This window comes from Melanotaenia boesemani, chromosome 15 (genome assembly GCF_017639745.1).
Source record: "Melanotaenia boesemani isolate fMelBoe1 chromosome 15, fMelBoe1.pri, whole genome shotgun sequence".
Lineage (NCBI taxonomy): Eukaryota > Metazoa > Chordata > Actinopteri > Atheriniformes > Melanotaeniidae > Melanotaenia > Melanotaenia boesemani.
In genome coordinates this window covers 81,481-96,195 of record NC_055696.1, presented here as the reverse complement: position 1 = coordinate 96,195, position 14,715 = coordinate 81,481, and the positions used below count along the sequence as shown (strand labels likewise).

The 14,715-nt window shown below is 41.2% G+C and overlaps 1 protein-coding gene across 5 annotated transcripts in view; it reads right to left on the bottom strand.

Annotated features, from left to right (window-relative positions):
• Positions 1-14,715, bottom strand: part of arhgap32b (Rho GTPase activating protein 32b) — a 141,052-nt gene that overhangs the window by 59,972 nt on the left and 66,365 nt on the right. For all 5 annotated transcript variants that reach the window (XM_042007847.1, XM_042007851.1, XM_042007849.1 and 2 more), the window contains 2 exons: positions 9,587-9,681; positions 9,297-9,381 (listed from right to left, as the gene is read on the bottom strand). In XM_042007847.1, coding sequence (XP_041863781.1) covers positions 9,297-9,381; positions 9,587-9,681 — 180 coding nt within the window. The remainder of the gene's footprint in view (positions 1-9,296; positions 9,382-9,586; positions 9,682-14,715) is intronic.

Here is a 14,715-nt window from a genome sequence, read left to right as displayed (position 1 = left end):
AAACATTTATTAAAAATAGAAGTTCTGAAAGTTCTTAATCCTCCCAGTTTAGGAGCTGCTGGTTATATGAGAAAGTAATATTTTTGCCTTCTCTGTGCATCGCAGTGGTTTCAACCACATGTACACTGCCATCGTACGTGAAGCAACACGTGCACGTGGAAAGAAGGCCAGAATATTTATACTGTCACAACAATCTACAGAATTCACTATGAGGCTAAAACAGCTATGTACATGTCTCGGATCACGTCTCTTCTCCTGCTGCTGGGGCTCTGCGCTGCAGCCAATTCTAGACTCAACAGAATAAAACAAGATGGAGTTTTTACTGAAACTCTTATCAGACTTTATAGATCAGTGGAAGGTAATTGTTGTCTATCAGCTGATCACTCTGATCGATCAGCTGCTGTGTGAAATCGTTCCACTATCAGACATCTGAAAATGTTGGTGTCCAAGATTATTTCACAACGAATATAATTTACTTTGGTGCACTAAGTCTAAAACTTACTGTTGTTTTGAAGCTGATGCAGCACGATTTCCACCAGCACCTGCTAGAGGGGAAGCAGTGATGCAGCGTCTCCAACAACACAGAGCTGTCCATGGATGTCTGTCGGAAATCAGTAAAAAATATATCGACCGGCCGATATATCGATGGACCCTTAGTCTGTAGCTGCTTTGGGAGGATAGGGCGGTCTGGAGCCAGTAGGGGCCTGGGGTGTACGGACGCTCGCAAGCTTTGCATGAAGAGATTGATAGAAAGGTGGATGGATGGAAAAGCAATCTCACAGACAAAATGACAATCACAGCCACCTCCTTCCCCGAGGACCGCCTCAGTCATGACTCTGGAGGGAGAAGCAGCTGAGACACGTCAGCTGTATGAAACCAGCTAAAAATGGGCTGAGGGGACACGTCAGTCTTCATTACACGGATGGCTGCTTGCATATCCAGCCTGCTGCTCTCATTCACCAGCTTCATGAAATCACACGCTCTGACACCGTTGTCACCATGAGGGGGCGCCCCTCCACAGCTGCTCAGTCTACTACTACTCAAAGAAGCAGTAGACTCTGCAAATAAGTTTTCATGAGTGACATTGGTGAAGTGCCAATTAAATTAGTGATGTGAGCAATCTTTGAAGCTGAAGGTAACAAAAAGCTGAAAAGGTTAATTTTGAAGCGCCGAATGCCAGATTTACTAAATCTCTGCTCTGAGTTAATTTGTTGTGGTGATGTACTATCGAGTCCTAAAGGTATGAACAGTGGTTTTTGCATCTGGTTCTGTTGCACGTCATTTATCCCAATTCCCTTTTTCTAGAAGTCAAAATTAAGGTAGGTTGGTATTTTAATAAATCTTGAACATCAGAGATAAGTACCACCAGGTATGTAGGGAGGTAGGTATGTAGGCAAGTAGGTAGGTAGGCAGGCAAGCAGGTAGGCAGGCAGGTAAGTAGGCAGGCAGGTAGCAGGTAGTTGGTAGGGTAAATAAATAAATAAGAACCGGTATGGTTGGATTGGTGTAGGGAGGCAGCACTAGTATTATGTAATATTAGGGGAGGTTAGAATATAAGAGGGGAAAGATTTTTTAAGCAAATGTACATATAATGCAAGATTAAGCTACCCTGGAAATAAGATAACTTTAACTTGAGTCATTAAATACCAGCAACATGTTTGTTTTGGTCCTCATTTCTTTATGTTGTGTTTTATTGATGCATCATAACTTGTGTTGCCTTTAAATGTTGATGCAGCTATGATACATCAGCACGTTTCTACTCTGGAATAACAGCTGCTTACAGATGTTAGTAAGACGCAGGGATGTGTGGCTCCTACGTCCACGTTTTCCTTATCTTTGCTATATTAAATGACTGAATCATGTTTGTGTTGGTAGATTGCTGCTGTCTTTACTGAAACGAGCTGGCTGCATCTCTGTTTACAGATCAGTGCAGTTTTAGGAACATCTTGTGCAGAGCTGGACGCGCCCTCTGCGCCGTTTGTGAATTGCAAACACACGAGTTTGCAGGGCTTAATAAATTGTCACGTCACGCAATGTGTAAAAAGTCAGTTGTCTTGCTGGGACCCTTAAAATGACCAAATATGTCTATGAAATAAACTGAAATTTAAGCTGATGACTGCTAAAATATCCTCGGGGTAAATGTCACGCTGACACTGTAGAGCAAACAATGGATGACATTTACGATTGTGGAAAACAGAAGCTCGTGTGGTTGCGTTCATTAACAGAATTGGTACATCTGAACCTCTTTGCGGTCTACGGAAATGTGGCAGAGAAAACATTTAGATCTTGGATATGCCATATGGAGGAGCACACTTTTGTACAAAGGACTGCAGGGCTGAGGGGCACAGAGAGAGACATCGAAGACAGAAAAAAACTTTCTTTTCTTTACTAGATTCACATGCTGATTCAGGCTAGCAGCATCTCCCAACAAGTTGCTGCAACTCTACATAAACTCGTGGTCGGAGTCAACAAGCCCAGTTCCCGTTCCAGTGGACAGTTCAACGTCTGACTTCAAAAACCTTGACTGACATATTGTTTGTTGACAGCTGGGCCATCATATCATTTTCTCTTTTACAATATTTATAAAACAGAGATCCAGCAAACTAAAAATGATTAATAAAACATGCAGTTCAAAACACACCCAGCATGCCAGGTCCACGAAGCAGGAGCTGTTTCATCTACATGACAGCAGCAAATGATGTCACTGGACCACACGTTTAGGTCGGTGTGATGTCAAAATACACATTTGTGTCCAGAGATGCATTCATTTTTAACAAGATCTTGTACTAATGGTGGGCGAGTTAGACCACGTCTTTAAGTCTACTCCAGCTCATCCCAAAGAATCTCAATAGGGGGGAGGGTGGTGAAGATCTGGACTCTGAGGTAGTGAATCCATGTGTAAAAAATGTGACACTGACAGTCTGAGCCTCACGAATCCTGGCAGCCATCTTGAAATAAACCTCATATTTTTTGGCGAATGACATAGTCGAACCTGACCAATGTTTGGTAAAAACATTTGGTGGGATTTTTTAGCACCAACTTTTCTTCATCTCACAATTTATAAATGAGACAAGAACCTGCAGGACATGGTCACGCTGGAGCAAAGTGTCCAATCATGAAGATTTTCAATCTCTTGTTGTAAAGCTCAGGGACTGAAGATTTTTAATTAATGTAATTAACAGTTTGGGGAGTTTGAAAGTATGAATTTAGACTACCATGTGGTTTAAAAAACATTTCAAATTCTTACAAGGGTGCGTTCACTCTTAACACAAGTCTCAAACAATGATGTGGAAGACGTGTAATAGTAAAGGCAGAGCTTACACGGTTATTGAAGACTGCTGGTTTCCATACGCTAAAGATTTAGTAGTCAAATAACCAGTGATGCAAAAGTGAATTCAGCACTTAAAGCATCTACTGTTGAGCAGCTGTGGCAGAGGGACCTGAAGTTGGAGCTCGAACAGCAGAGGTGGCTACAGAAAATATATAAAAGAAATAAGGAGGGAAGTTTATTCAGTACAAAATTATACACAAGTACTACGATACTATAGTAAAACCTCAAGATGAAACTGATGAGAGATGATTAGTTGGTAATGCAAAACTATGGAGGCTGCCTTCCTCCACAGTATCGCCCGGTTGTTGCACCTTTCTGGTGTAAAGCTGTTCAAGTTCCAAGAAGCTGGTTTGGTTCCCCGAGTCCTTTAACCCCAAAACTGAGCTGTTCACACGGGCAGGCAAACCCATATCTGAACTTTTTATTCACAGTCTTAACAACAAAAAGTCTGATTTTTTTCAAATCCAACCCAGGTCACTTTCACATGTAAGAGACACATATGTGATCTTTTCAAAGCGACCTCAGGCTGAGCAGTCGTGTCGCATTTAATCCCACTTTTATGTTACTGAACTGAGTCAGACCTCATAACTCTGCACCGGAGGAGAGGGGCAACAAGAAGAAATATAAACAATGGACAGAACAATATTTTATAATAATGTCTTACAGCTCTCACTGCACAACAGCTTTGAATATGATCCACACGCTAACGTGTAGCATCCATATTTACCTCCGTAACAGCCTCACGTCTTCCTCTGCGCAAAGGTCACTTCAGGGTTGCGTACACTTCACAATGAAGTATGATGATTCAAATGATTATGTAAACCACACAAATAAATAAATAAAATCAGATTTCTGAAAATAAAAAAAATAATCAGATTTGAACATTAAGACCTGCGGTGTGAACATAGTCTACGTTTGCTGTTAGGGTTGGTTTGTTAATGCATCTTCCTGGGGCTGATTGGACAAATGTACTTCGTATTCAATCTACTATATTCTATAGGTGAAGTATTTGCATTAGTCTGGCCATGTGACTCAAATCTGCAGGGATCCATCGCGTGAAGGGATTTAAGTCATTACACGAAACAAGTTCAGGGTTGACACAAAATTAATCAATACCAATTCATAAACTTTTTAAATTCAGTTTAACAGGGTTCTAACCGAATACGATCCTTATAGTGCACTGTGCCAAAATCAATACAAACTTTTTTAGTTCACAGGGAAGAGCAGTTTTTCAGTGTGTAACTTTTATAAAGCGACATCTGGCTTTGATGAGAAAAAGATACACAAAACATCTGGAGCTAATAAAGTTAAATAAACTGAACGAAAGAAATATAGTGTGGCAGCTACAGGTAGCTCGGTAGTAAAGTCAAAGACAGGCTCTTAAATTATTCATATTTAGAAATGCTACCTGATAAATAAAGACCAGATAATTAGTTAAAATGACTAGAAGAGCCTCATGCAGGATTTTGCTGTGCTTGATAATCCCAGAACACACAATGCACACATACAGGTATGTCACACACACACACACACACACATCACAGACACACAGGTGTGTGTATCTGTGACCAAAAGCCCTGAAGAAACTACTAATAAAAAGAGTAAAAGCTGCTCCATAAAGAGTCAACATAAAAGCCATGTTGGTACCGTCCCCGTCTGACTATATTCCATACGAACAACCACAGCTAACAGCGAGAGAGCACATTACCTCCACGTTACCTGCACAGGCAGGAAGGTTGTCCTTACAGGAGGTGTTCACAGGTACAGCCAGGTAAACTCAAACCTACCGTTCAGTCTGAATGTCCAGTAAAGGCCACAAAACTGTCTTCAATCTGCTGAAGTGTTTACAATTTACTCCTCTACAGAAACCAAATAAAAACACTTGACCAAGTTAAGGATTAATCTATTTTTAAAGAGCATTTGTGGAGTAGCAGAAATGCAAAAATATTACACCAATAAATAAAACACACAAATAAATAAAACTACAATAAAATAAATAAAAAGTAAACTTAAATAAACTAAAATAAAATAAAATAAAATTGTTACATAAATATAGTATTTCTCTATGTGCAGCTTCTGGAGGTTTTTCTGTTGTGAGTAAACTAACAGAATGTCCGAACGTCCCCCCACTCCCTACATAGCCCCCATACACGGCGTCCGAATATCCTGAGAGAAAAAAGTAGTGCGCTCACAATTACCCACAATGCATCTTGAAAAGTAGTGACCATCGATGGTCACTAGACGGGTCAATGTAGACCACAATGCACTGCAGGCAGAAGCTCAACATGGAGGAAGGAGGCGAAAAAACATTTTTATTGAATAGATATGCAGCAAAGAATAAAAAAAATCAGGAAAAAAAAACAAAAATATTTACACACAACTTTGGATTTTTTTTGGAACGACATCTTGACGCGTGTTGTGGTTGCTGTGGTGACGGCTGGTAGTCACATGGTTTGCGGCGATGATGCAGTGAAGGAGGGGTTGGGGAGCGGGGGGGCATTCGGACACAGACTAAAAGTTTGTTATACTGTCATTCCTGGAAAGGAGAAATGGGACAGCAGGTAATCTGGTACATGAAAGAAAAGAAAAACAAGGACTAGGTGGTGACAAGGCAGGGAAGCTTTTGTTTGTACAGAAAAACTGACAATGTCTAAAAGATTGCACTGGGCACACCTTTGTTTACAACCTAAAGCAACATTTAATCCTCAAAGTGCAAATACATTTTAGGACCTGAAACTTTGTGCATGAAGAGTGACATCTTGCAGTTCCTTGTCTGTTGGCTACAGAAAAAAAATCATGAAGGAAGTTGGAGCATTTTACCAAAATCAGCGGAGAAAACTGCTGGCGGTGCATCACAATGTGGGCTCACTTGAAAAAAGCCTGCTTGCTTTTCTTTAAAAAGACAAGAAAATGGTTGAGTTGTCACTTTGTTACTGACCCAAAATCTGAAATGAGCTGTTTCATTAAGATAAAGCAGATATGGACGAACAGAGAAACACTTCTGTCTTATTGCGAGAAAGACTGAAAAAGTATCCGCCTGCCAAAACAAGGAAGAAGCTGCTGCGTTCACCTTAAAATACAAGCTTCATGGAAAATAGCTGCCTGTTCTCCTTCATTATGGTAATGAAATAATATAGCTGATACTCAAGATGACCTCAGTCCAGCAAATTTTACTACTTTGGATATTTAGTTCTCTTCACTTGGCTCAACTCAAAAAACATCTTTATTTTAGTGATGCAGCTTTCAGAGAAAATATCCAAATATGTGGCATCGTGCAGCAGCAGAGGCTGTTGCTCCACTCATCATGTCAGATTCACTCAGGAACCAAGAAGCAGGATGCTTCTGATCAATTAACTACACAAGATTAAAGATAAAATAACTGACACAGCAGAGCTTTAATCTCTTAAAGTCATGAGTTACCGCCGGGGTTTTGTTCAGTCAGGAGAGGAGAGAGAAACCGTACAGCAGTAAACATAAAAACAAAGGCAGATATACTTGACAGCAATATGAAAACCACGAGGCTGTGCTGGACCGAGCAGCCAGCTGGGACAACATGAGAACCATCTACAAATTAAAGACTACTGAAATCAACTCCGTTGTGTTTGCACTGAGTGCAGCTCCAGTTCCATCAATAAATAACCTGCAGCTGAAGAAGGATAGATGAGCTTCAGAACTTTGTGTTTAGCTTTCAGGAAAGCAAGGAGCAATAAATCCAGCTGACTGCTGACCCCTACTGACTGGGACCAGTAAGGATCAGACTGCATTAACTGAGGAGAAAAACATATTTGGAAGAGTCTTTCCTTCACCTCTGTATTCTCACCATGTGCCAAAACGGGACGAATCCCAGCATGCATTTGGTGAAAGCTTAACAACACAGCTGACTAAAATAAAAACAGGAGAAAACCACAAATCTTTACCTTGAATGTAAATACAGCCAACAACATTAACGCAAAAACCATTTCTGTACCTTTGGAAAGTCCTTCAGGAATTTTAGCACTGTGCTTCCAAGCATCAACACATCCTTGTGGCGCCAAAAAGTCCTGGATCCCACAAGGTCACTCTTCAATAGAGAATACGTACATACGGCGCCATGCACAAACATCTGTGGGATTGATCCGCCATGTTGGGGGAGCAAGTTCTGTTTAAAGCAGCTAAGCTGTGGGTGTCATCTTCCGTTTCCCAGCTTGGAGGCAGCGCTGTGATTAGCATCACAGCGAACAGCAGCTGCTGCAGAAACCTGCCCAGGTGACGGGTTTTGGCTGACTGGTGTTAATACAGAGTGTGGGCTTTATGTATGCAGAAGTAAAGATCTGTACATTTACAAAGAACGGGGTGCTGAGCAACACAGAAATCAGGTGGAAAGGTTATAGGATCCATTTTATAGACATTTTAGGCTGCTATTGCCATTAGACCCATGTATTTCTTATTTATTTGTAATAAATAAATAAATCTACTTCCACATATTCCACACCTGCTGTTATTGCTTTCATGTTTTTACTGCTTCTTCTGCCCAAAGATGAACTAAGTAACTTTGGGACCTTAAAACTTCATGTTCTGGACTCGTTTGATGGCGCTGTGACATCTATCGAGGCTCTGCGAAGCTGCACTACGCAACATTTTCATCCCAGACGCAGCGTGACACTGAAACAGAGTTTGCGTTGCCCACAAGCTAGCAAACATATAAAAACACACCGTCAGCTTTAAACACGCAAACCATAGCGTAGGCAAAGAAATCATTGTCAGAGAAAAAGAGACAAAACAAGAGTCGGGATGAGACTTTTACTGGCTGCAGAGGTCTCACAGTGCAGGACGCAAGGTGGATGAGGGAGTAGTCGACGATGGGGGGGTTCTGCTGTGCGTCTATAAGTTAAATGTATTAAATACATTTTTAAACCAGCATATTTGCACACCAGCTTTTTCCTTTCATAATGACCAGAAAATATTTATTAGAAATGAATCCACACATGGACAGACAATATATTTAATAGAATCAAAATATCAGAATATTTACCATTTATGTTTCAGTACGATGGTGTAGCTGCAGCCCAACAGTGTGCAGACTTGCAGGTCTTCCAGCCTTTATTTAGTAAAATTTTTGAATGCATTTTTAATGATTTGTAGTTTTTAAACTCTTGGCAGGCGTACAAACTTAAAGCAAACACAACAAGAACTGGCGTCTGACACTGAAATGGTGGCAGTGCATCGTTGCAAATTTGTCAAATTATTGCATTGCAATGGTTCTTGCTTCTCTTGCGAGCTTACCATGGTAAGGCCTTTTTTTTAGACTGTTTTTAAACATGTTTTAGCAGAGCCCGAGTTAGAAATCTGAAGTGTAGACGTAAACAACAGCAGCACTCGGTCAACATGGAGGAGGCCCCAGTAACACCAGCTGCATTCTCTATTCATCAGGCCTCTAACATTCTCAGTTAAAGCAGAAGCTAATGTAAATACTACCTTGGATATACCACCATGGTTAAGTTTTCAGACTATTAAAAGCTTTCATTTTCTCCATAGTTGTTTATGTTTACAGTGTTTTCAGAAGAGAGCAGAAACACTGCAGCAACACTGAGTAGATTCAAGGATCTACAGTCCAGGCTCAACACACTAATAATGTCAGTTCTGACAACTTTATCCAAAGTCAGGCTTTTTTAAATTGCTAAGAAGCAATCCTGGTTTCAAACACGAAGAAAACAATTAAAATCAGGCTGTATTTTACAGGCAAACCCTGCAAACCCTTGCCTATTCTGTTAGGTCTATTACAGCAGAGGCCATTCCCTCAGTTTCTTCCCCAACACTGCAGGAAAAATGAAATATCAAGTTTTTTCCCAGCTATGACATGACAGAAAGCCCTCATGGTGGAAGCTGCTGTATCAAGGATGGTCAGTACCCATCACATTGGATGCGTGTGATTAGACTTGACATTAATGCAGTAAAGACACCTCCAAGAGATGGTTCAAGATGGTACCTGAATTGTGCCAAAATCCACGTTTTCGTAGTGGAAGTGAGCGCACTCTGCCAGCTTTGGGAAGTGGCCCTTGGTGAAGCAAAGTCTGGAAACGTAACACACACATGCACAGTTTGGTTAGCACATTGTCTGTCCATAGTAACGCCCTGGTGATGAGAAGACGGAGTGAAATGAGAGGGAGGACATGGGAAAAGACCCACGAGACAGAGGCGATAAAGATCCAGTTCTGGAAACAAATACGAAGACAGAAATGACAGAAGTGTGTCTGAATATGAGTTTTTTCTACTCACTTTTTAACATTTTTGACTTTCATGCTAGCCGTACTGCTGCTGCTGGAGCGCATTAGAGGCTCCGCCCTCAGCTCGGGGATCTCGGCACTTCTTGCCTGCAAATGACAAACACACATAAACAACAATAAAGTTGGTACAAACAAATAAATCTCAGGCCCAGTTTTACTGCAGCATACAATCAGATTGTACAGAATTTTAATGTCACGTTCACGTCGTGGACTTCAGGTAACGCAGCAGTCTTGGTGCTGTTTAGTGAAATGGTTGGATTTTAAAAAAACTCATTACACGCCTGCACCTGATTGGGTAGGAATGAGCAGGAGATCGGGTGTTGAGGTTGAGTAAAAAGCTGGAAAAGGACCAAACTTACAGACTTGTTAAGCAGCACTGAAGTGAATCCCATCATCTATTTTTGGATGATGCCACAGGAAACACATGGATGGTGCAGCTGTTTTCACCGGACAGCCACATGTCATGATGAGTATCAGTAACCATCTACTTTCAGCTCAGTCCTTGTTTTCAATCAGCTCTTTTCTTATTGTTTTATTACCCAACTTGGTTTGAGGCTGAACTTGTGACCACACAAGCACAGACGTGAACAGCAGGGTGGCTCCTTAAGTAGGTTTTATTCTCATAGAGGGAATTTCAGCTGTAAGCAAATACACCAATGCAAACGTCAACACTTTAATTGCAAACACCTGACGAATATCATGAAAAACCATGAGTAAAGGAGATGACCGATATCAGTCCTGTACAGGCCACTTCTCCTGAATAACAGCCACTAGCAGAGTAGACTTTTACCACCCACTGGTGACACAGCGCAGCCCAGTTTGTTTGGTTCAAACCAGTCAATAGAAAGTTTTTTTTCACATCAGTTATCTGATGGAAACTCTACTTGTGTGACCTTTCGGAAATGAAAAAGGTATGGATTTGGTCAGGAGGAGTGTTTTTTGCAGAAGAAATGAGCCAAAACTAAAATAAATATATGAATACACTTCAGAAGAAGCAAGATGATGCGTTTTAGTTGACAGTAAATCACTGAAGTCACGGAGCACAAACTTCAAAAAACATGCTAGTTTCTGATAAAACCTCTGCTTTACAAAGACGTTCAACAATCTGTTCACTCGGCTGAGGGCAGCTCTGTTTCATTAACAAACATCTGCTTTCGTTTAAATAAAAACAGGAAGATTGAAGAGCAAAAAGGATCCAACGGTACCGCAGGATGCACTGACTGAAAACTTGTTTTTAATCTGAAAGCAGCCTTTCAAATAAATACATTTTTAATTAAATTAAATTTAAAAAATGAGATCAAATTTTAAAAAAAGAGAAGAAAGAATAGAAATGAAAATGAAATAAAGACTATCTAGAAAAAAACAAACCAAAGACTGTAAACACATCTAATGAGGGGAATCCTTTTTGGTACATGCAGATTTAACTAGAAGACCCATTCTCCAGGGATTTCTTCATTTATACGTCAAATAGATGGAAAAAAATATTTATATTTTGTAGTGCTGGGCACGTTAACACATTAATCATGCGTTAATGCAACACTTTATTAACGCCATTAATTTTTTAATCGCGCGTTAAGGGTTTTTTTTTTTTGTTTTTGGTTTTTTTGCTGGCTGCTGGCTTTGATGACAGAAACATGGCGTCCACGTCTCCCTTCCCTGCTGGAGAGAGCAGGTTTATTAACATGAAGAGACATTTTCTGTCTGGAACTTAAGAAATAAGAAAAACTGACGTTTCTCTTTGTCTAAACCTGCAGATGGACAGACCATTGTGATTTTTGGACAGGAAACTGCTCCCAAAAGATAACAAGAAATTTTTATTTATTATTATTATTATTTTAATAAATGCGGTTTTAATTTATGCAAGACAGCAAAGACATGTTTTCTGACTTTCCAAGCGTGCAGCATAAATCGGGTCTTCTTCTGCCTCTGGTTCGGTGAATCTTGGTTAACCCATATTAAGATGAAACTTCCAGCTGTGGAATCTGTGAGATGTCAGCTTTCAGTAGAGGAGCCGTTTGTTCGTGTTCATGGGGAAACATCATCTGTGTTTACATATTTTTCGGACTTTGTGTACCTGGTCCTTGAATAATTTTTTGTCTTAACTGTGTTTGTTGGTGATAGAAATGGTTTTGCTGAGCTGGTAGCTGAGATTCTGGACTTTCTGTGGATACCACACATGTTTATAGTTACATCTACAGACCTGACGCTACACCCGGAAACGAGATGTTAACCCTTAACTCCCGGTAGTGGAGGCTGCAGGTGCAGAGGTGAAGCTAAACAGTCAAGCTAAGAATGAAAGTTTAGAGAATTTATATCCAGAAATGTGGATAATGAAGCAGTGAAGCTGCATGGATGGAAGTTATTGTGCATATTGTGAATATTTCTCTCTCCTCACCATCTAGAAGCTGTGAGATTCTCATCCTGCTTTCTGTCTGTTCACCTGATGCTGATATTCATCACATATTGTTCCTTCTGTGTTTAGAAGGAAGCAGCTTCACAGCTTTAAATCCATCCTGCTGACTTTTTACCTTTTAGTTAGTAAATCCTGAACATTTCATCCTTCTTTCTCATAAATATTTTATAAGTATATATGAAGAAATATTTGAACTTTTGCTGTTTAAAGAGAAAACTGCTGCTAAACCGGTTTGTGTGTTTAGTGCAGGGGTCTGCAGCCTTTCCAATCAAAAGAGACATTTTTCCCTCAGCCAGCTAAATAAAACTCCTTTAGAGACGCAGATGTTACCAGACTTTTCAAAAAGGAAACTTAATTTCTATTTTAATGAAAAGCCAAATAGGATATTTGTTATTATTGAAGAACCACATTTTTATTTCCATTTTTAGGTTTTAAAATAAATAAAAACATAAAACCTTTGTAAAAAGAAGATAAACAGACTTTCTTCTAAGGGATGTAGATATTTGTGGAAAATGATGTAAAAGAAAAAAAGGTCCATGGTTTCCAACCTAATGACAAGAAAGATAGATTTAAAAACATATTTTAGCCACATATTTAGAGGCATTGTGGAAGGTCCAGAGTCGCAGGTTGGAGACCCCTGATGTCATGTTTGTAAACCAGAATTTACTGTATTTATTTATTTATTTTATGTAGGCCGCCCTTTAAAGAAAAGAGACATTTTGCACTTAACGATGCGATAATCGCATCATGTCATACGATCATTGCTCAGCACTAATATTTTTTAAAAAATCTAATAAAAATAAACTAGAATATGTTTTTCAAAAGCTGCAAGACAAAACTAAAGATAAGGGGGAAAAAAAGCCTAGCTGAGAAACAAAGACCACGGTGCAACTCCGCGCGATTCGGCAGCCAGATGCCTTGGCGGTGAAGGTGGCGCCGTAGTGGTGAAGGTGGCATGTGGCAGTGAAGGTGGCGCCGTAGCGGTGAAGGTGGCGCCGTGGCAGTGAAGGTGGTGCCGTAGCGGTGAAGGTGGCGACGTGGCGGAGAAGATGACGCCGTGGCGGAGAAGATGACGCCGTGGCGGAGAAGATGACGCCGTGGCGGTGAAGGTGACGCCGTGGCGGTGAAGGTGACGCCGTGGCGGTGAAGGTGACGCCGTGGCGGAGAAGATGACGCCGTGGCGGTGAAGATGACGCCGTGGCGGTGAAGGTGACGCCGTGGCGGTGAAGGTGACGCCGTGGCGGTGAAGGTGACGCCGTGGCGGTGAAGGTGACGCCGTGGCGGTGAAGATGACGCCGTGGCGGTGAAGGTGACGCCGTGGCGGTGAAGGTGACGCCATGGCACCGTGACATCTATCAATGAAGGTGCCCTGTAGTCAAGGCCAGCCTGACTTTTGGTGTCTATCTGAGCTGCTAACTGCGCCAGGCTGGTAGAGATGAAAGCAGATATTGGTATTTATGGAAAACCTGCGAGGACTAACCCTTCCACCGATGGTTCTGGTTATCGACTCATCTTCTGACATTCGTGGCTTCCAGCTTCACACTTCAGTTTTTGCATTTTTCTAGTTTATGTTGGGACAAAGTGAACCACAGACTAAGAAATGAACCTACAGCTACAGGTGAACATTAAATTTCTGTACATTTCTAAATTAATGGAGAAATTATTGAACTTTGGAGCAGAAAAACAACACACCTGCTTATAAGTCGTAAAATACTCAGCTCAGCTCAGCGTCATGTTGCTGGCATTTCTGTACATTTTCTTTGTTCATTTCTCTGTTGTCAACACCAAATATAATCCATCCTGCACACTACAACAGGGCGTTGTGTGACAGCTCGCACTAAGTTGCGTAGAGCTTCCCTATTACCCCCTGGAAGCAGCAGAGGCATTCATAATGCACGCCACCCGGCGCAGAGTCCCTCGCATCATTTCAAAAGCTGAACAAAGAATATCAGATATACAGTATTAAAAACTCCACCTCTGTGATCAATATTCAGCAGCCCTGCTGAAATGGTTTTTCCTCCTTTACTCTGTTGCCCGATCGAAGGGAGCACTCGCATTAGGGCTCCAACCGCGGGTGGCTCTGCTCGTTACCATGGCAACGGCCTCATTTTTCACTGTGCTGTTGAAGCAGGATGTAATACCCGCACCAAAAATAAATAAATAAAATAAAAAGGGAGGAAAGAGATAATGATGTCTGGGATCAGCGCTGAAAGATGAGGCTGAAACGACACGGAGAGCGACAGCAGGAAGATTACTGATCTATGCAAACAGAGGTGGGAGCAGGCTAAGGACCAACCGTCACCTGCATTAATCATGACGGTCCGATCGTGTTTCAGCAGCAGAAGGGACAGTTTCCAGAGGAGAGAGAGAGTCACAAGTCAACAACCCCAGGCTTAAAAACAGAGCCTGTTAATAACGTGACAGACGGTAAACAGGCTGGTGGAAGCTGTTGTCGCTGGATCGGACTTCATCACCTGGAGTTGCTGCTGAAAGCTGATGACTGGCCTGGCTGACAAATACAGAGATGCAGTTACAAGAACTGGTTTGATCTCCTTGTGTAAAAGCAGTATTTTAAAGGTGAAATTGTGTGCTTGTTTCAGCACTTTCTTTAACCTCTTCATCACGAGGCCTATTTTTCTGTCTCCTGTATAAAATGACATACCCAAAATAAATGGAATATATCTTCACAACTACAAGGGCTGTATGTA